A 23542-nucleotide genomic window follows, 5' to 3' on the forward strand; every position below is an offset into this window, starting at 1 on the left:
GTTTAAGTTTCACAGAACGCTCCTGTGTTGTGCTGACAAGTCTTCATCGTAACAAACATCCCTCTCACAGTCTCTTCCTATAACTGTCAAACACATCACCGCAGTCCGACTTGACACAGTTCATTATTTTTAAAAAAAGAAAAAGAAACACAGCAGGTACACACACACAGTGCAGCCAGCTGAGATGTTGCTTCGACATACCCCAATCTTTTGACATCGGAGGCGTTCATATATTTGTTTCTCACACACCCTGCCCTCTGTTATTGCACAGAGTTATTGTGTTGCAAGTTTTTTTGAATCGTGTTGAGTGTGCTCACTTAGTGCAAACTCTACTTGACTGTACAGCAGGGATGGATTTTTGAGGACCTTGTTAGCCCGCCTTGTCAACTCTGCAGCCATTAACCCCTCGCACTCACGCTCTGACAGGTGACAATAATTCAACAATGTGTCAAGCTAAATCTACGAACATGAGACTGGTGAAACATCCATCCCTGTTGTAGAGCACGCCGGACACGAGGACAGGCTAGGTAGCTGTTAAAGAGGGAGCCTGACATAAAAAATACACTCAAGATTATTTTACACATTAGCTAAAACATAATTAAACCAGTGATCAGTTTGTTGTTGCAAAAGGCAACCATAGATATAGAAAGAAATGTACAAAATCTTAATTTATAAATAATACTATAAATCAATCAAATCAACATTTTCACAAACACCAATACCATCAAGTGCTGTTGTTAATAAATGAGACGTAATTCCAGATTGTTGTTTTACAGCAAATTCAAATGGCCGTTAGTGAAACCGCAGTGATTATGACTTCTTAATCTGTAAAGAGTTAAAATATGCCCCAGTTCAATGCAAAAACAAACATTAAATGTGTCTCCTTGCATGCAATGTGAGCTGTTGTGTATATATACAGTATCTGTGAGCATTTTGACCAGATATGCGAGCTGTAAGTGAGCGAAGTGGCTCTCAATAATGTGGTGCATTATTGAGTTCGGTGTAAGCTGTTGGTGGATTGCCAGTAAAATGCATGTGGTTGAGGCCAGCTGTAGGAATGTGATGGGAGCGTGAAGTTGTGGCTTCATGAACATCTGCAGGCCGCAGTAATGATGGATACTCACTTTCACTTTCTCCCTAAGGACATTCACACCTCCTTTCCCTCCCTTTCCCACTTCTTTCTTCTCCACGTTTCTCTACACGACCCATTCATACCTTTTCCGTCCCATCGTCTTCTCCTTTCTACTCCATTGCTTCTGTTCTGAACTCCATCCCTTCCCCTCCATTTCTGTCCCAAAATGCATTATTACCTCTACTCTTGTTTCTCCTCTCCACTGCTCCTCACCCCCCCCCCCCCCTTCTCTGTTTTCTTCTCCTTCACCTCTCCATCCCTCCATTCTTCCTTCTCAGCCATAAAACAATAAGTCTTGAATGTCTGTGAGGAGACTGCGCTAATGGAGCCCATTAGGCCGTAATGAAATATACATTACACCATTACAGTGGACGGGGCCTGGCTAAAGCACTGCACCGCTCAAATAATAAAACATGCACAATTCAATTTCCTTCTCGTCCCGTTTTGAGTGTCTTTCACTGTGTGTGTGTGTGTGTGTGTGTGTGTGTGTGTGTGTGTGTGTGTGGAGATGGAGGGATGACGGGATAAGGTATACTGTGTGTGTGTGTGTGTGTTCTCATGTGCATCCCCTCTCCAGCACAGATGTGGTTTTCAAGGATGTCTGAGTGCTGAGAGCCTTGATGATTTAATATGGGTTGACCAAATGAACCACACCTTCTACAGCGCCGCCGCCCGCACATCTGACCGTGATCTGACCACTCAAACCCAGCCTCCCCAAGTAACCTTTACACCCCTCTCCCCTCCTCAACACCGAGACCTCACGATTGTCAGGACAGCTGCGGACAAATGAATCAATTGACCTCCGACATGAGCGCTTGAGTGAAGCATCTGTCACTTCGGGGGAAGAGAAAAAAAAGTCATCATGTAGTCATCATGTTACCCTGTGCTGTGTGACGGTGCAGTCCAAGCCTGAGCAAAGTAAAAATGTGACAAAAAACAGTTTGCAAATATGAGTGCATATATCCTTAGAATAATAAGACTGATGCATGAAGAGTATTATAGATCAGTGCCAGCTTTTTTTTTACATTTTTAGTGTTCACAATTACAGTATAGTAGAATACCTCAGCCTTTCCCACCACAGCAGTTCAGCTTCAGTAGGCACTGTATTGTTAGTGATTGTTTTTCCTTTTTTTTCTCTGTGAAATCAGCTAATTTCATCTGACAGGCAGAAACCAAATTTTCTTTTTCTGGTCATTTTTCTGTCACAGTCAACCTCCTGTTTGTTTGTTAGTCACCAACTGTGTTGTCACTTTCTGGCCGTGTTGGATGAATGCTGACATTAACACTTGTATACAGTTCTGAGAGACAGACAGTAAGACAGACAGACAGATAGGGTGAGAGGGGAAAACACAGTGTCTTTATGGCTCGACATCGCACAGAGCCATTTCCTCTGAAATGTCTCACCATCATACAGTCTCATATTTACAGGCAAAAAGTAATCGAAGCTTCCAGGAATCCTCCCAACGCTGTGCCTCCAAATTTCCAGATGTTCAAACAAGTCCTGTAGTCCGACAGGCAGCGAAGGGATGAGTCACTAAATTTTAAGTCCTGTTAATCAGGGTTTCATCAATTTAGCCCCAGTTAGTTTAAAGCATTTGAAAAGAAGTGAGGACCCCCCTCCCACCCCCCCAAAGATAAATTACTCTTGGTAAATGTCTCTCCGGGAAGGAAGGGGGGGAAGGAGTAGAGATGCACAAAGGAGAGGAAATTGGCAGGGAGGAAAGACGTGGTCGGGGGATGAGTTGAGGAATTTTTTGATTGCCTTTAAGAATTTGATAATAGCTTCACATTCTGTACAGCAGTACCTTGCGTGCACGCACTGGCACGAGCATCGCACACTTCGTTTCATTCACAGGTGTCACCGGGTCCACCCTACCACACACACACACACACACACACACACACACACATACATACATACATACATACATGCAAATGCGCACACACACACACACACACACACATACACACACACACTTAGATACATCCCCACCTAAACACACACTCACACACACACATCCTTGGTCCTCCCCCTGTGTTCAGCCCAGTATATCCAGGTATACAGGTGAGGCTTTGGCCAGATTGAGGAGCAGACCGTGGATTTCTTTGATGTTGAGTCTCATGTGCGGCTCTCTCTGCCAGCAGCCCAGCATCAGGTCGTACACTTCTTTAGGACAGGTCCTGGGGCGCTGCAGCACTCTGCCCTGGGTTATACACTCTATCACCTGTAGGGGCAGAAAGAAAGACACAGCTAAGGTCAGCAATAGTCTTCCAGCCCTGTCTCCTAGAAGTTACATTTGTATTAGGGCTGTCAAATGATTACTTTTTTTTAAAATTGCAATTAATTGCAGATTTTTAATAGTTAAGCGTGATTAATTGCAATTTTTAATTGCATGTTTTCAATTCCATTATTTTGCATTTCGATAAAGGTTTGAAGTCCATACTGACAAAGTAAAGCAATTCTTACCAGATTGTCTTGATTAGGTATCGAATGATAGCGAAAAACTGAATGGGATTTGACTTAAGTGTGAGTGAGTTCAGTTTTTTGTTAGAAACAAAAATAGGAACACTCTCAACAATTCTGGAGCTGAAAGTCACAACTTTCTGCAAGTTGAAGATGACGGAGTATCTGCCTGGTAAAGCTGTTTCACCTCACTGCAGCGGCATACAGTGAAAATGTCACTGTGAATAAATTATTTACTGGGGTGATGAAGTTAGTCGACACTGGAGCAGTCAACCAGAAGAATCATATCCAATTTTTCAATAGCAGTGTGACAGAAAATGTAGTGTTTTAACACACTGCAAGACTTATAGATTATATAATTTAGCTTTAAATCTACTTTAGGATCACAATGAGGAATTGTGGATCAATGAGAGGAGACTTATTGAAACCTGAACTACTATATACAGAGGCAAGGCCTCTGGTACAAAGTATATATCCTTGTCTGGCAGCAGTTTGTAAAACATCTATGCTGTTATTAGCCTGTAGAATAATTAAGCTTTTAATAATTCCCTCATCCATTAAATAAACCCTGCTATGTGCGTGGATTGAATACCAATTAATAGCTTCTAAGCTCCAAAAAACAGTTGTGTCTTCCAAATTGTGATATATCCATTTAAAGATGTAATACCTGAAGATTATCATGCAAGATCTTTAAATGATTATAAATCCAGCTTGTAATCATCATTTTGCTAATCACGCAGCTTCCTACTCCTCCTCATCCTGTGATTGCTATCACGTTTTGAGAGTAGATAAAAAAATGGAGATATTATTTTGGAACAAAACTCCATATCCTGTGTAAATGATATCTGAGAGTCAGATTTGGGTCAGGAGGTGAGTGAACTGTGGATTGAGTGAGATGTAATAGATGGAAAAAGGAAAGGAAAACTGTGGTCAAAGGTTAATTTTGGATGTAACCAAAGTGAATCAGGAGAAAATGGACAGTTAACATGGTAACAAAGCTGTAACCAGAGTTGAGGACATCTTATGGCTGAGGGGGCTGAGGTTAAGGTGAAAGGTTGGAGGTTTCTGCTACAGCTTTGTTTTCCTGAAACTGGGTCAAGACCTAGTAGTTACTCAGGAAACAGGCAGTTGTAATTTGAGCGAGTCTTTAACAGAACTGAAATGCTTAGTCAGTTTACATTCAGTGAACAGATGATAAACCCCGTTTCCCCTTTTTGTAGTTTTAAAATGACCTTATTCCACCCTGTCAGCTTGTTCCAGCTCATCGTTAAGATATACAGTTTTTACGCTGATTGAAATCTTCAGTTTTTTATGGCTGCAGCACTAAATAAAAATAATCTAGATATATTTAGCACAATTTACACCACAACGTTGACTGACATATTTGGCAACTACGGAATCTCCAATGCAATTTAAAGTTTCTGTGGGTTTAACAAAGTTTGGCTGCACTTTTTTTTTATTAATCCATATGCAGGTCACAGCTTCTAAAAGAGGGCCATTATGCTCATTTTCAGGATTATACTTGTATTTTTGGCTTTCTACTAGAACATGTTTACACGCTTCAGTGGTCAAAAAAAAAAACTGTTATTTTCTTCATACTGTCTGTGGTGTAACACCTGCTTTCACTGTCTGTTTGAAATGCTCTATTTTATGGCCTGTCTTTTAAGACCCCCCTCTGAAAAAAGTCCGGTCTGCTCTGATTGGTCAGCATTTCCAGATTCAGTACACCGGTATCACTGGTATGTCGCTGCAGCCGGGGAATAAGCATAGCAGCACTTTCTACAATGAGGAATCCTTAATAAAAGCTTCTAAAAACAACCATTCATGTTTAAGCAGGAACATGATCCAAAATTGGGGAAAATTAAGAATGGCAACCCAGATTATGTTTTCCGGACACTAACATGCAGCCACATGAAGCAGTGTAATGTAAATATTTGTAGTGGTGTGCCAGGAGCAGATGACCATATGAAGAAATCTTGCAGTCAAAGTAGAAGAGAGAAGCTGGAAGTTTTTGTTACGTTTCTTTACTTTTACGTACTTCATTATTGGAAAATTTGTTGTTTTATATGAACATCCAACACTGTCCCACTACATGTACGACAGAAAATAAGGAAAGCATTGTAGGTCACCTTTAAGAGCTTTAAATGGCAACTATCTTGACAAATAATTCACTGTTTTAGTTAGCTATCGAGTATAGGTAGTACTGATAGCTGAAAATCTTTGGTTTAGGCCTGTTTGTTGCCTTGGCCTTTGAGAAATTGGCATTTCTCACTGTGTTTGTACAATTTATTTAAAAAATATACATCTTAACAGTAACTTATAATGAAAGCAATGGTTGGTTGCAGCCATAGGGTTCAATATTTGTGTTTCATGTGGAAATCCTAAATTTAGTGGCTGTGTCACTGAATGCTGGAGTCAGTTATATTTATGTAGCCCAATATCATAAATCACAAACTTGTCTCAAAGGGCTTTACAATCTGTACAGTATGTGACACCCTGTGTCCTTTGACCCTCAATTCAAATAAGGAAACACTTCCCAAAAAAAATCCAACAGGAAGAGCAACAGAGAACGGATCCCTCTCCCTGGATGGACGTGCAATAGATGTTGTTTTTACAGACTAGACCAACATAATAAAATAACAAAATCAAAACATTTATTTACAAAAAATACTTATTGACAACGTCAGTATAAATCCTGAACCAAAAAAACAGCATATTTTCTTCTACCAGTGTCACCACACCACCAAATACAGTGTGATCCGTGACAACATTTTGCAAGTTCTTTGGAAAAACAGGCCATAAAAAATTCCTCTCCACCAAAACTGCAAAACACATCTGCCCCTGCACAAGCCTGACAGTGATGTCTGACAACAACAGCTTTTGTATTGCAATTGTCAGCCCAGCAAAACCGGCAAAACAGCCCAAGTAAAGCTTTCAGCGCAGTAACGTGCTCCGAGCTCCCCAGTCCTGTCATATCTCACAATTTATTCAAAACACAATGAAACAATGGTTTTCTTTAACTTTATCTTATGAGATGACTCGGGATAAAGGATTCAGTGTATACCTTTGAGAAGCGTGCACGCAAATGTGATCAAATATTGAGCCTTATTTGTAACCGAAGGGTTATTTTCTTATGTCTCGGGGCTGCAACATCTTGTCTGCCATAACTTATTAAGATGAAGGTGCCTCTGTGGTAACACTTACATCAAGTTAAACTGCCTTGTACTTTGACTGCTTTTTGTGCAGACTACACATTACGCAAACGTGACGGATAAGTGACTGTGACTTTGTACTGTACCTCATTATTGGAGAGTTGGTACCATGGTTGTTTTCCATAGGTAAAGATCTCCCAAAGAACAACTCCTAGACTCCAGACATCACTCTCTGTGGTGAACTTTCTGTACATGATGCTTTCAGGGGGCATCCAGCGGATTGGCAGCATGGTGTGACCTCCGACCTTTGAATACAACACACACGCAGCAAGAGAGAGCGAGTATAAAGTCAGTATAGTGTGCAATAAATGTAAGAAAGAAATCATTTAAGCATTTTCACTATCATCCCATCCCCTACAATTGAGTTCTCTATTCAGTTTTATTCTTTTCTATTCTGCGGCATCATGCAGATTCGTGGTCATGCAGCTTTTCAAATTTTTCACAAGGCTCACTAAGAAATTTCAATACTTTTTAAAGTAGCTCTGCAAACATTTCACTCCTCAAAACTGCTGCCTGAGGCATCCGAACGATGCAGTGAGCGAGGTTTGATGGTATGGCACAGCAGATTGCATCATCTCCGTGACTGTAGCACACCTCACTCCTGATCAGTGTGTAATTTGATTTATCTGAAGAGCACACTGGTCAGAAAGCATTACTTTATAAACTCTCAGGCAGGGGGTTTATGCGCTTACCCATTTGAGCTCACAAGTAAATTAATTTGTGACCAATTGCAATTAGAGGATATTGGGAAAAATAAATTATACAATGATTAACCAACTGATAAGAAAAATTGCTGGATCAGGTAAACAGTCAGACGTATGCTATAAAATATGTTTATGAGTTTGTGAGAGTCAGCAAAACGTTAGCAGTCATCCAATATAAATAATATTTGACTGAGTATAAACTATTGCAGTATGGAGTTTGTGTACTGCTAGGGCCTTTCCAAACCGCACCTTTCCCATTCCCACTCTGTCGAGGAGTGGGAGTGTCCTTCATCAAGGTGAAGGTTATAAATACAGCAAGCTATGAAACAAACTTCCCTCTCTCCAGCGGAAAAAGGAAAGTGGAGAGAGCAGCGATGACAAGATAAGTACCACAGGTTTGAATCAAATCCATGGCTGCTACAGCAAGAACAAAGCCTTTGCACATGGGGCACCAGCTCTACCTGGTGAGCTACGAGGTGCCCCAGGTCACAGTGACCTTGACCTTTGAACACCAAAAGTTTATCTTTGAGTCCAATTGGACATTTGTGCCAAATCTGAGAAAATTCCCTCCCAAGACCTTCTTGAGATATTGTGTTCATGAGAATGAAACTGACGCAAGGTCACTGTCACCTTGACCTTTGACCACCAAATTCTAATATTTCCTCCTTGTTTCCAAGTGGAAATTTGTGCCAAAGCACATCGCTCAAGGTGCATTCACAAGAATGAGATGGACCTGGTAACAGTGACCTTGACCTTTGAACTTTGACCATTAAACTCTAATCAGTTCATCATTTAATCCATGTGGACGTTTGTGCCAAATTTGATGAAATTCCTTTAAGGCCCCCTTGAAATATCGCATTCATGATAATGAGACAGATGAAAGGACCAGGATCTTTTACCACCAAAACTGAATCAGTTTATTTGTGTCCAGTCTGAAGAAATTCTGTGTTGGTGTTTCTGAGATATCGCATTTATGAGAACTGAACAAACCAGCTCACAGTGACCTTGACATTTTATCTCTAAATTCTAATCAGTTCTTCACTGAGTCTAAGCGCACGTTTGTGCTAAATGTGAAGGAATTCCTTCATGGCGTTGTTAAGACGTTGTGTTGACGGGAATGGTACAGAGGACAGCCTGAAATCATAATGCCTCCAGCCGTGGCTATTGCCTGCATGGAGGCATGAAAAAAAGATTAGACCTAAAATTGTAGCATCAAATATCAGAGTAGGTTTCAGCGACTGTCAGAAAGCATAAATCAGCAGCTAATCAGACATAGGAACTCATAGTCAGGCACTCCGAGAGACATTTGGTCATTTCATTAAACTCTAATCTGAAATAAGCCTTTGGAGCCTGTTTGATTGTTGTATTCATTTGCTGTTTTTTCGTTTCATAAACATGACAGTTCATTTCAGTTTTCCGACTCTCACTAGCTGTGACTTTTGGCTTAAACCAGGTTAATCTACTGGACTGAGGTTGGAGCATTAAAAACTGTTGGATATGCCAGTGGTTGAACTTTTAACCCATAACCTGCTTGAAGAAAAAGTGCATTAAACCAAACACTGTGACTCCATCTATTGCGGCCTTCCCTGTCCCTTTACTTCTTCTCTGAACATGAATCTACCCAACCCATCTGCACTCCATTGCTCCACTCAGATAGCACAATCCATTTTCGAAGGTTTATGCCTGTTATTAATGGCTTGGTACCCACACTTGGCCTGTTTCTTTGTTAGTCAGTGGGTTATTTAATGGAGTAATAAAATGTGCACGGTCACACAGATAGCCATCAGGTTCACTGGTACGTCTGGGGAAACATATCTGCCTCCATCTCTGCAGCTCTAACTCTTCATCACCAGGCCCTCGCTTTTCTTCCTGTAATGCTGTGTCTTACTGCTGGTTTGTTCCTTTTTTATTTGCATTTCTCTCTGCCTCCGTCAAAGTCAATGTACTTTATAGGCAGGCCGTAATGAAATACAGTACTTCCAAAGGGTACAAAGGTTACGATGTAAGAATGTTGACACAAAATACGATAAAAACCGACAACAAATGGTTTACACATAACACTATATAAACAATACATTATCCAACACTGGTCATACTACAACATGCACATTTTCTTCATCTCTGGATGTGCTTCATCAGAATTATACTGTTCTCACATGCAAGTGTCTGTTAAACACATTTTCTATGTCCATCAATCCCTTAACTTTAACTTTTTAGATACATATACAGTGGTCTTGGCTCAGGCATGATCTTGTTTGTTTTTACCAAGTGTAGATTTTTACATAACCGAATCAAAATGGGTTGAACCACACAAACGTTTTGGTTAGGTTAGCATTATCAGGTATTTTCCACTAAAAAGAGTATGAATACTACAAATGCTGGAATACACATTTCTACATCTATGTACAAAAAGTTATACGTAAGTCTACATTTGCAAATGAATAGCAATTAAGTTTTATAGATAGTTTTTAATTGTTTTAAAGTTATGTAAAAAGCCTTTTTACATACTGTAGTTTTCATTTCTTTTGGTTTGATGGAACAACAGATGTTTTGATACCTACCTCCTGATAATTACAACAATAAGTAAGCATATGCAACCTAGACAGTGACCTCAAGTGAACGTAGTGATTATGATGGTAGCAAAGGAGGAAGTCCAGTGACATAATACAAAAAGCGATCATGTCTGGACACGGGGATATCTGGGTGGATCAAAATCACAGGACTTTCACCAGTGTTAATGTCCCATGTGAAACCAAAAGTCAACGTCAAGTTACTTTAACATAGTATGTCAGGTGACATGTCACTTCACGTTAAGAACAAACGTACATATTTTAGACAAGGAAATAAAAATGTATTTATATAGCACATTTCATACCCAAACGCAACCCAAAGTGCTTTAGAGATTAGTCAAGTGAAAGTTCATTGTAGGTCAGTCACATGGCATGCCCCTAAGGTTGTACAAATAGTCATTTAAATGCAGTTGCAATTTCAATTTGATTTATAAAGTCCAATATCACAAATCATGTCCCATGGGACATGATGTCTGTGCAGTAGGTAAAAATCTCTGCGGCCATTATTTCGGCCATTCACTCAGACAAATCTGAAGTTTCATGGTGCAACTTGATATTCAGTCGTTTATAAGATGGTAACAACTAAAAAACTTAGAAAGGACTTTACACAGAAGCTTAGTGATTGATTTACCAAAAGCTGGTCTAAACAGTTTTTGGGCATTTACTGATCATCATAATGTTGTTTCATCACAAGTGTAGTTTTAATGTTAGACCATGTTGCATTGTGGGATTGTTAACAGAATGCCAGGTCACCTCATTTTTTTGTTTTACTTTAAAAACTTTTTTAGGGTTGTCTTATAGTGCACAAATTTGACAGCGAAAAATAACACAGAATGACCGACAGTGAACAAAGTGCACCACATTGTCAATAGACAGTGACTCATACTAGATTTTGGGCACAGTCATTGTTTATTCTATTCTATACGTAGTTTTCTAACATTATTTATTGACTGATGCATCTGAACCTTCTCACATACATTAGTCTTTTTGTTTTATGCATGGCTGATCATTTCCACTGATGCTCTGAAATATTAATATTGGGCTCTTGAACCGCAGGGCTACGTTTCTTTTATGCTTGTTAACTCTGTGTGTGTGTGTGTGTGTGTGTGTGTGTGTGTGTGTGATCGCAAATCTGACTGTGTATGAGAGAGAAAAGGGTAGTCTTTTCAAAAAGGCCCTAACGAGGCTGAATTGAAAGAGAAAACAGAGGAAAGAAAACAAATGAAAGAGCAGGAAGGGAAAGCCTCAGATTAAATGTTCTTGTCATTGCCATCAAATATAAAGAACATCACGTTTGCAGCGGAGCAGTCTGAAGACCAAATGCTTTCATAGATTTTCACTGAAGTACAGACGGTGCATCTCTCTCTCTCATCAGCTCGTTCTTTGTTTTCTCTTTGCTGTCAGTTGCCTCATCGTCAGTCTTTGTCTCCTTTGCTGTTGCCCCCTCTTCCTCTCTCCCGCGTTCTCACCTTCCCTCACCATCTCTAAGCCGGCCTGTCTGTCTCTCTCCCTCTCTTATAAATATGCATCATTGCAGCTATAGACCACTGCCTGAGTGTTCCAGGAAAGCCTCAAAAAGGCGGATAAATAAAGCAGAGGAGGGCTGTGGGCTCTCTGTAGTGACCTCCTGTAGGCTGTGGTATCCATGGCAACGGGACCAGTTAAAAAAGAAAGCATTATGGGATGGGATGTGGTGTGGGAGGGGCTTATGTGACTAACTCCACCCACTCTTTGTTACACAGGAACCCTACCTTAATTGCCCTCTGTGTTGCTATGGAAACAAGAACTCTTTCCAAGAATGCTAGTGTGTGTGTGTGTGTGTGTGTTGGTTTAATTTTTTGCTATGGAGAAAAGAGCGTGCTCCAGTTTCAAGAAAATGGTTGACATAAAGGTTTACACAACACATTTTTGTTTATTTTAGTAATGCTGCCTCTTCCATCAAATTAATGAATTAATTAATTCCAGCACAAAAAAAATCTTCTTTTAGGACTTAAAGGGTAACTTGCAAGACTATGCTGCTATTCTGCTGTTCTGCAGATCCTGCAAATGAAAACATACTTTAAAATTAGTTATTTGTTTGTTTTCTTGTTGCTCCTTGTAGAGATGCCACTTTAAGTTTCATTTTACTTTGTATAATGACAATAAAGTCTATTCTGATTCTGATTCTTCTGATTTGGTACTATTCAGACCACATTTTTCAAAAAGTTTTGTGTTTAAGTGACTAGTGGGAGCAACATTTTTTAAAATCATTCCAGCATTGACAGTGAGTGCTGCAGCCGACATCCACAGAACAGGCTGAAATATAACCACTAAGGGCATATGTGTGCTGTCAGTATAGGAGCTATTGTGAAATGCACAAGTTTTGCTGTTTTAGAAATTTAAACAAGCTTGAAGAAGGCTTGGTGTACGACAAAAGTTGTGGAAATCAAGATAGCATTGTCAGCATACTTAAAAGTTATAAAATGAATAATATGAACAAGGATAGTAAATAAATGGGGACCCAGTGTCGACCTTTGCAGCACACTGCACACCTGGATGATAAACCCTTAATTCATCCATGAATTTTGGATGAATTAAGGGTTTATCTAAACCAAACCAGAGGTGATGATTGAACATTAGAAAGAAGAACCAAGATGGCGATTTATTTAAACGGTGTTAGGTCGGTTTTGTGACAAAATGGCCTTTCTCTGTAGAGATCTTTTCCATAATGTTGTCAAACAACCTGAGCCTGTCAGTGGCAAAAACATCTGCAGCCCTTTCACTCAGTATTGGACCATTTAAAAAAAGTTGTTCCTATTAGTCACTTAAATACAAACACATGGGAAAGGTTCCAAGTTGAACAATACTGAAGTCATCCTTTAATTTTGTAAACATTATAAATAGTTTAAGTTGTTTTTTCTGAGGTTTATAGACTCACTTACTTGAAGTTGGTTTTTCTGAGGTTTATAGGTTCACTTAAGGTGGTGTGTAACTATGTTTTTTATTCACGGTATGCTGGATGCAAGTGACAGCAAGTAATGTTGTTATATAAGAGGCTTTTGATGACAGCAGCTCTGGTAATAAAGATGTACCTGAGGCCACTGATGATGAGCAATTTGCTTCCGTGCCATTTATGATTCAGATAATTTAAAGAACTGGAGCATGAAAATGATGATATGAGCTTTGAACGGGACAACGGTCAAGATACTGTCCAAGTAGCAGTCCCAAGATGAGTTGGGTTGATGAGGGAATCTTATAATTACCTCAACCTTGCTGCTTTAAATGAGCAAGTAGTTTTCTTGACTAAATTTCCAACTTGGGAGGCCAGAAAATCTCTCAAGTGTTGAACTTTCCTGCAAAGATTTGGTTTATTTGCTTGTTTTTCTGTCCAATTGTATGCATACTGTGTGGCAGGTTTATGTGTCTGTCTCTGTGATTTTGGTTTTGAATTACTGTAAAATAGAGATGCATTCAATTTAGTTTTCCCAGTTGACTGCAAAGAAAAATGATCCTCCATATGACAGATTTTAATGTATTGAGAGTATCATCTTTATGCTAGTTTGTCTCTTACACATAGAGACGGTCGTGTTTTGTCTGCGCACATGCACGCTCACTCCTGCACAGATAACTGCTCCTCTATGACTCCTCCAGGTGCTCCATTAAGACGCTCTTTGTCTGTGTTGGTCGGGACTCAGAGACAGGTTGTAAAAGAAAAGAAAAAAACACCAGCCAAATTACTCTGCAGAGATTGTTTAGCTCAGCTCTGTTGCCTGTGTTTTTCTACAGCCTGTGTCAGCAGCGTAAACAGTCAGCCTGGAACGTTAAAACCCAAGCAGACATTTAATTTTCTTTCATCCTACACATTTGGGCATGAAATCAGTTTAGGGGAGAAAAGGAATAAATTCCTCCCCAAGTCCTGCTGCGAATATACACACACATACACACGCCACACACAATCGCACAGGCTGCATGGAAAGGCTCAAGGTTTGAATCGAGGCATCCCGTCTGTCTTGTGAAACGTGTGTCAGGTTCATTGTGTAACAGGGGATTCAGTGACGTCACCACAACTCCTTCAGTCCAACGCCTCTGCTTCTATTTCCTACACCACACACACACACACACACACACACACACACACACACACACATACAAGCACTGAGGGGGGGCTCCAATTCCTCTATGACTCATCTTTGCTCGTCTGACGCAAGAGCATGACTGGAGAGAGCATGACACACACACACACACACACACATACACACACACACACACACACACACACACACACGCACACCTCTGTCTCTCCTGGATGCTGAAACATGGCTGGATCACTGTATTCAACCTCCCACCATGCTGTACCTCTCTCCTGCTTTGCGTTTTTTCCTCAGTCTGTCTACTTTTCTGTCCTTTTTTTGACATTTCTTGTTGTTCTCCTGTCTGTGATATCCTGCTCTGTGGATGTCTGAAGCTGCAGTGTGTGTTGTTATTGACTATATCCTGCACTCTGAATACAGACTGCCTTGCCCACAGACCTCTCCTCTCCCCCCTCAGCATGTGTATGTTGCTTTATAGCTCTATTACACCTTTTCTGCCTGTGTATATTTATTGTGTCTTATTTTCTCCCTCCCTGGCCTCCCACCCTTTCCCTCCATCTCTCTCTCTCTTTTCCGGCTTTCTCTCTCCTTTCATGTCTTTGCCACCCTCCCTCCCTCCTGCCTCTGTCTCCCACACTTCCATCTCTCTCCTTCTCCCCCTCTCTTTCTCTAGTACTGCCTCGGCATACTAAACAGAAGTTCTCTGATTACTTTTCTTCCTGAGAAACGTTGGATACAACTCTGAGGCTCAGCGCCACTGCCTTTGCACGTTGCCATGACTACAGCCTCGGCGCTTAGCTTTATTGAGGAGGGTTGAAAGGAAGGAGGAGGAGGCGGAGGGGGGGTTGCTGTGTGTCGTCACACAGAGATAGTACAAAGGAAAGCCACAGGAGGAGAGACCTTAATCTTTTTTACATCTTCAATTTGATGCCATACACAACTAGTTATTTGGAATTTAATCTCAACCGTGTTCAGTGAAAGACTAAAGAAAAGTCAATTTTCCATGTGCTTAGAATACAGACTGATTGTGGTCATGAGGGTTTTGTATTTTTGACCTTTTCAACATCGTAGCTTAGCTGTGAAACTCAGTCACCAGAATAAATGTTAGCATTGTACATTTCTGCACAAGATGGATACATTATTTGTACATTTTTATGTACATATAAGTTGAAACTTAAGAAAATGGAAAATATGAAAAGAGACCTAAATGAATAAAACAGCTTTCCTAACAAACAAAAAAATAAACACATTTTGTATTCTTTAACTACACTGGGCATTTAATTATGACAACATATTAAGTCATGCCCCAATATAAAAAATAGTATGCATCAACCAATGCCTTTAATGCCCAATGTTATTGTTAAGGTTATACTCGTTCGCTCTTTCTCTCTCCTGTGAGTTCTCTGTCACTGTCACTCATGTCAGTTTGTCACAGTGGACGGAGGTAAGGGCAGGAAAAATGGGCAGTCACTATCAATCAATCAGTAGGATTTATTAGATTTGGGCCTTTTGGAGAGGTGACAGATTGCTGTGTGGAAGGGGGGAAAAACACACACTTCCCAGCTGTCTCTTGTACCCCTGAGTTATCTTGACACTCACAGTAGAGATGCTAAATGTCCCTGCGACACACAATCACACATACCTATACACAAAATGTGCACACATATAACTTAAATAATTGCATTTTATCTCCCTTTCCTTTTTTATGAGCAGCCCGTTCTACACCGCACCTGAGGTGTGTCTTTTTGCAGAGATGGGTGTGTTTGTGTTACTGAATAGACTGTGTAATTTGTAAAAATTATCATATTTGTTTCATGTTATTACATTTCAAGCTTTTTCAAAAACAGATTCTATTTGTGGTGCCTTGAAACTACCTTCAGAGTCATATGTAATATTTCATTAATTCTCCACTAAAGGAAATGGGATACCCACATCCCAACCATTTTCAGTAAAAATGTAACCCTTTCTCATGTTTTATGTTAGAGTTCATTTGCAGATTGCAGTTTTTAAAAACTGCATAATCTGATTGAAGGTCTTATAGTATTATTTGCAAAACCTTGAATATCAATACGTTGATTAGTCATTCAAAGAACTTTACTTCAGTAGTGTCTTTTGGGGATTTTCAGAAATTTTCTTTCTTTCTTTTTAATTCTAATAAATAGCTGTCATCAAAGAAATGTATACACAGCCTGTTCTCACACCCAGCTTGTCAAATACTAACGCTTTTTCATTGGATGTCAAACGCTTAGAGACATTTTTTGCACAGGTACGATATGCACCAGGTGGCGGCAGTTGTTGATACAGAAGTCAACAACCCCTCTTGGCAAACAGCGTCACTTTTTCAGTGGAAGTCTGCTTCAGACACAGATGCAGAGAGACGTGTTTTGCAACAATATGATATGCAGTGCAAGGCGGCAGGTATTAACACTGCTGGCACCCATTGTATAAAAAGCAAAGAAGTCCGCACAGGGTGGTTGGGAGGGAGGGGGATGGGTAAACAAACTTCAGACTTTCACCTTTCCACCTCACTTTTATCGTTTTAAAGAGACAATTATTTTCTAAACCAAACCACGTAGCCTACTTTTGTTGCCAAAATCTGAGGAAATAAACCTAAAATCACAGTGCCTTATCTACATTGTATGTGTATTTTGGAAAGACACAATGCATGTAACAAGTGTAAATTGACACGCTATTTGTGAGCATCCAAAACTGATGCAGAGGGTTACTTAGTGTTTCAGATTTCAATGTGTAGGTCCACTGACAAAGCAGCAGTATTTGACATTGAGTATTTGGGATGAGAATGTGTTGGCATTCAAATATTTTGTCGCTTGTCATGCAGTTATCTAGTTTGTAGGTGTCTGGTGAACAGCAGAATCCTACATTTAAAATGAACAACTGCTAAATAAAAGAATAATGAGTACATTATATATAAAAAACAAAAACAAAATTTAGAGTTGGTGTGTATCAGCCCTCCCTGGCAGAAAATGCTGCAGTGATTATCCAGTTGAAAAGCCCTTATTTTACACAAAGTATGGCTTAATAAAGCATGCTACATATCATCCCTCACCTTATATTAAATCACATACAGTATAGCATCCCTGTGTAGCTGCATGTATATTTAATTTTACTGCACTACCTACAGCAAAACTTCTTACTGTAACGCCGCCAGAGTCCTTCAATCATGCCCATGCAGGGGAGGAGCGAAGAGGGACCCATGCAGCAGGGAAGAGGCAGGCTAAAAGAAGGGCCAGAAAAGATATCGACACATACACCTACCCTGTAGTAGTCAGTGCTGTAGACATCTCTGGACATGCCAAAGTCTCCGATCTTTACCAGCAGATTCTCGCCCACCAGGCAGTTCCTGTTGGACAACAAACATAACCAAATAAAAGTACTGAATAAGTAGAGGAAGATGTTGTGGTGAGTTTAAGTAAAGGTGTTTCATACATAGCTGGAATTACACTGTAGGTTGTTAAACCTCGACATATGTATTTTTCTATGTGAAATATCAGAATTGATCATTACAGTTAATGTTTTTTTCATAGTGACAGTTAATATACTTAGAGTTTCACACATTTTTTGTTATGGTGTTGTTTCATCACATGAGAATCATTCAGTCGATGTTGAAATCAATAAATCACTTAATCACAGACCAAACATATCTGCTGTTTTATAGGTATCCACTGTGCTTTCTCTACTGGCTACTATCTTTTTGGGAGGACTCTTTAAGCTGATATTTGCCATATACTCGATCGATACTACTGCATTGGTTTGTGCATTCATAAATTATGTCCAAATGATGGAACTTGTCAAATTTAGTCTAACCACAGACACCTTAAGCATCTTGTTTTATTTTTCCTGTTTTATATGCTTTACTTAGTGCTTTGGTTGATGCCTTATCATTGGGCCATAAACACAGAGTGAGGTAACAGAAAAAGTGACAAACCTGGTGGCTAGGTCACGGTGCACAAAGTGCTGCGATGCCAAGTAGACCATGCCAGATGCTATCTGCTGGGCGATGTGCAGCATCTGAGACTGGGTCAGCTCCACAGGTCTGGTGGTCTGACCCTCTGCCATCAGAACTGCATCAGGACCGTGAGCCCTGCGAGAGAACAGGTGGAAAGTTTTCACGTGAGGCCAGTTATTGTTTGTTGGAGTCATTTGCATTTACTGAGCAATGTAAAATCCAACATGCAACAAACAACTTTTATAGTCCAGTCTTTGTCTATTAATGCTGTTGTTTTCATGATGACATTTTTGGAAAAATGCAAATTTTTAAATATAAATATAGTTGCCATTTCAATGACATTTTGATGTAATGAAGAAAAAGAGCCATGCCTGAGGAACTTGTTTAGGTCTCCATGTTTCATGTACTCAAAAACCATGATGAGTGGGTCGCTCTCCACGCAGACTCCATAGAAAGTGACAATGTGTTCATGCTGAAGGTTGGTCAGCAGCTCAGCCTCACGGTGGAAATCCTTCCTGGCATTTTCACTGGCCTCTTTTAGTGTCTGCACACACAGAAGCACACACAAAAGTGACATTTTAATACACTGACAAATGAAAAACTCACACATTATGCCACGTACACTATTGCCAATTAGTCATTTTCACAGTGCACCCAGTCTGCTCCAATTTATTTGGCTGATGTCCAGCAGAATAGAAAAAAAGTGAGTGTCTTGCCTTGTAAAAGTGAGTTACAGCAAGTCGGCACATACAGTGTGAAATAACTGGCACCGAGCAAGGACTGATACAATGGCGGAGCAGGAACAAATTTTATATTAATGTAAGCCATTACAAAGTACAACACTGTTTACATTCATTATATTCCCTAGTTCCCTTTGAAACTAATCTTTTTCTCCCTTCCGTGAATCAGGAAATCTGTCAGAGGTTGTGTAATGTAAGCATATGTGACAGACAGAAAAAGACAGTGTGTGTGTGTGTGTGTGAGAGAGAGAGAGAGAGAGAGAGAGAGAGAGAGAGATTTGCAGGAAATGAAACTGATACAGGGTCTGTATTCATTTCACATCAAAATAAGAAATATATAGAAAATCCCTCTTGTCCTACATGAATAATTGATTGTCTTCCTACAGTATATGACATGGATATACGTTCCACCTTGTGTGTGTGTTTGTCCGTTTGTGTACTAACATCCCAGATAAAAGCTCCTGTTACAAATATATCGCCTATAGGTTTAAAGGACAAGGAGAAAAGCTCGGGAAGAAGGAAATGACCACCGACCTCTCAGCTGGAACGCTGAAATACCAGAAAATGAAGCTGACTGTAACTCCACCCACCCATAAATTCAACTAGTCATGTATCTTGATCAAACACAGGCTTGGTCATGTACATTACAGGCTGTAATGTGATTCTAAAAGATGATTATATGGCCGATTTTTATGAGAGCCTGCGCTCCAATCTCAATTTGAAATGTGATATTGGACATGTATGGGAAATCCGGGTTGGCTGACTGGGTTGACTTTCATCTGATTAGTTCTCACACACTGAGAGTGATGGCCTGTGTTAATACATTTATTGTTTGGTTTCTTGAAAAGGAAGCTAACCCTTTCGATTATAAAAACATTGATAACACCTTAATAAAGTGTTTAGAAATGGTAATTGATCCCTTTAAACCTAGAGCAACATTTGTTTTCTTGTGCAGTGTTGACATGCCTTTCACAAGCCTTCTAAAGTTTGATACCTAAACAAAGTTGAATTTCGTTTTGAAAATATGAGGAAAAGGTAATGTGCATCTTGACAAGAAATGATTGGAAAAATCAGTAGTTTTACTAATAAGTAACTGACAAAGCTCTTAATCCACAAGAAGTCAAATGATCAATTGGAGGAGTGATTTTGATGAACTACAAAGCTGAAAAGAAAAAAATAGTGCTTGGAAGGAGGAAAAACTACAACCTGGTAACCCACACTTTTTGCTTGCAAATTTAACTTATCTTTAAAGCATTAATAAATGCTGTATCAACTCTTAATAAAGCTATTCACAATTTATAATCCTCTACACAGTGTGACTAGTACTAAAATGTGCATGGCACATGTATTGTATGTAGCTCACACTGTGTAATCCTGGAGCAAAGAAATCAGTAATACAAAATTTGATTTAAGAAAAACAAAAACTGTATTTCCAGGGAAAACATACTCAGTCAGTTTACTGAACTGGCCAATATATCAAATGACCACTGTAAAAAAATATATTGAGCAAACCATATTAATCCAAAGATTTCCCTGTGAGCCAGAAACATCCACCTCTCACTATTGCGCTCTGAGTCCTAGAACTCAATGCTGAGTTTATTCCCAGGCTAAAAGCCATAATATTGCACTGTTAGTCATCAGGTCTGTGCACATTCAGGTCCCTGGACAAATAAAAACCAATCAACAACCTCGAGCCTGGGAATGTAGTGATATGCATTTACATGTGTGAAGGCAACATTATTGAGAGTGCTACGCGCTAGTGATTGATGGCATGGAGGAGTGGAAGTGTGTACGTATAGACGTGTGTATATTTCTGTGTGTATCTGCACGTGTTAAAATGTGGCTGTGATCGATGGCAGCTCATTGTATGATATACACTAACGGTAAAACTGGCTTCTGTATTATGGCTGACTGGCTGATTGATAGCCGACTGTAAAGCCGGGACCATTAAGCTCTATTAGTGAACGCAGGTTATTGTAATGTGGTGTACATGTTTCTGTAATGTAGCATGCATGACAGAGTGCAACATGAGTACAATATGCACATGAGGAACAATGTAATGATCAGGGAAGAAACAGGCTGTAATGATGATTAAATGCACTGACAAAACTTTGAGCTGCTTTGTGTAGCCTACATCATTAATATCTTTCGATTGAAATGTTGCACAAATTTTGAAGGTATGCTATCCAGGATTGTCTTAAGAAACAATGTCAATACCAGTTGTTCCCAACTGGTCCAGTCATAAGGTGTCAAGTCTGCTCTGCCTCTCCCCTTCATCAGTCTCATCACCTCCACCTGGTGCTCCCAGCTGCTCTGCACCTCCAATCAAGCCAGTATTTAAGCAGCAGCCTCACTCCAGATGACCTTCCAGCCCTCGCTCTCAGACTGTTTTCCTGGTTTTAACTCAGCTCACCTCTGACCACCTCTTCTCGTCTCTGCCCTGTTAAACCTAACAGCCTTCTTAGTTTTGCCTGTGCACTTCCTGGTTCTCGTCTGCCTTTGGCCGTGTGGTGTTCTACTGCTTCGGCTCCGTCGAGAGAGATCGCCATATCTTCGTTTTCAGAGCCTCATGCCAAGCAAAACATCTCCTCCGTGTGAGTGCCGCTGGTGTTTATTGTTCTGATGGTACATGGATTCGCCGCCTGTCCTTGTTGATCCTGCTGCCTGCTCCTATAGGATTCGTCTGCTCTGCTGCCTGCCTGCCTGATGCCAACTCTGCTCCGTCCTTGACCATGAGCCCTGCCAGCCCCTCTCTGGAGTCCCTGCTTTTTCCACAAGCTCCCTGCTGTAAATGTTTCTGCAGCTTACCTGATACAATTACCTGCCAGTCTGCTCCATGTTCACAATTTCCCTACTCGAACTCTGAATTATTACCTGTGAATGAATCCACCCCAAAACTGACAACTGTCCCTATTTACCTCCAACTGGATTATACTCACCTTTGCTCCATTCAACCTACAAAAAGATTAAATAAAGGTCAGTACCAACTACTCACCTGCTCTGTTGTGCTGCAATTGGGTCCTACCACACCCCATTACACTAGGTCCAGATTTCTCCTCAGGGTGTTTTCACACCTATGTAGTTTGGTCTGGACTTTCAATTTGACAGGTGAGAAACCTTCCTTGGACCATGGTCCGGATCTAAGGAAGTGGTCTCGGTCCGAATCAAACTGAACCACGGTTTGGTCCGTGTCCAGTGTGAAAGCATTATTTTGAAAGGTTCGTCACACCTTATAAATTACCACATATTCAATTTTATTTCACAAAATGTAAACATGTTGGCTTAGAACACGAAGAAATAAAACATATTGTAAAATAAACAGAAACAGCACTTAAAAATAAAGTTCTGTGCTGGAAATTCACTGTACTTTCAAATTAAGTGTGTTTTTGTTTATTTTTCAGTTTATACTTTCAGTTTGTTTTGTAATTCTGGTGAACTGACGCTTTAAAAGTCAAGGCAAATGTCGTCATTTATTTGAAAAATCTGTGTCACCAGCTTCAATCACGTCTTCTCTTTGTTGATGCAGCAACAAGGAGGAGGAGGAAAAAGACAACTGGATAGAAATGGGTGAGTCATACCAGTTAACAAAAAGACAAGGATGAAAAGAGCAGGAAGAGCTACAAGCAGGTGGTACATTAGCTAATTGAAAAAAAATCCAATGAATTGAGAGAGTCAAATCAATGAAGTGACTCTAATGACTAAATGATTCATCTTCATGCAGCCACACCTATGGCAGTTTGAGAAACATACTTTATTTTTAGTGTACGTCGACTGTGTCGATTATAAAATGTTCTACCGTCCAGATTTGATATTCAGCACAGCAACACACGGCATCTTGTTCTACAACCAAGAATTGTGCTTCCTGGGATTTTCAGGTGCATATTTTACAGGGAGCTCAGAGTGAGCTGAAGCTAAGCTGGCAGCAAACATCAGCGGGCCGGCAAGTGGTTTAGAGAAAAGAAGGTTGAGGATTTGAGGAGAGGAAAGCAGCAGGATGAAGGACTGCAGAGGGGAGAGAAAAAGTACTGCAGGTAAGAGTTAGAGGTGAGGCAGGAGAGGAAGTGGGGACAGAAGGAGAGGGAGGGGGGTCTCTCACAGGTCATGTATTCTTAATGAGAAGTTCTCCACCAATCAGATCCTGTTTCACCGCAGACCAGCAGAGAAAGCATCCTTGATGGAGAGCTACATGGACAGATAGACGTGATGGGAGGATCCCTGGGAAACCATTCAATTTGACCCCGGAAGTCAGCGGTTTGAGTGTAATTCCACCTTTTGCTTAAATGAGGGCAGAAAAAACACCGTCGTGCACACTTCAGTGGATCATAAGTGATAAATTACTCCTGTGTGAGTACATATTGTTTAGGAAGTCCTATAGTATTCCTTTAAAGAGAAACTCTTGAAAGCAATGGCTTTCTAACAGTAACAGAGGAAATGGAGGTGAGCAGATGGCGAACATGGAGTCATTTCAGAAACATTAGATTATCTGCTGCAAACTGTTAAATTTTTCAAATGTATATGTCAGATCTTTTTGCAAAATCTGGTAAAGAAAACAGTAACTTCAGCTAAAAATATAACATTATGGGCTTTACTTTGGTACAAGTGATCACTCTGTGTGAGCACAGGTTTCAGGGTATATATTTGAAACCGAACTCCTCATAATGTTGTTTCATCTCTTTTTTGTTT

General features: G+C 40.2%; 1 protein-coding gene across 1 annotated transcript in view; it reads right to left on the minus strand.

Annotated features, from left to right (window-relative positions):
• Window positions 1–3123: 3123 nt before the first annotated feature.
• The window catches only part of ntrk2a (neurotrophic tyrosine kinase, receptor, type 2a), a 102913-nt gene continuing 82494 nt past the window's right edge, over window positions 3124–23542 (minus strand). Inside the window, exons 16-20 of the mRNA XM_042488050.1 lie at window positions 18491–18663; window positions 18099–18254; window positions 17423–17513; window positions 6895–7053; window positions 3124–3357 (exon numbers count right to left, since the gene is read on the minus strand). Coding sequence (XP_042343984.1) covers window positions 3172–3357; window positions 6895–7053; window positions 17423–17513; window positions 18099–18254; window positions 18491–18663 — 765 coding nt within the window. The 3' untranslated portion in view covers window positions 3124–3171. The remainder of the gene's footprint in view (window positions 3358–6894; window positions 7054–17422; window positions 17514–18098; window positions 18255–18490; window positions 18664–23542) is intronic.

Source organism: Plectropomus leopardus, chromosome 6 (genome assembly GCF_008729295.1).
Source record: "Plectropomus leopardus isolate mb chromosome 6, YSFRI_Pleo_2.0, whole genome shotgun sequence".
NCBI classification, from domain to species: domain Eukaryota; kingdom Metazoa; phylum Chordata; class Actinopteri; order Perciformes; family Serranidae; genus Plectropomus; species Plectropomus leopardus.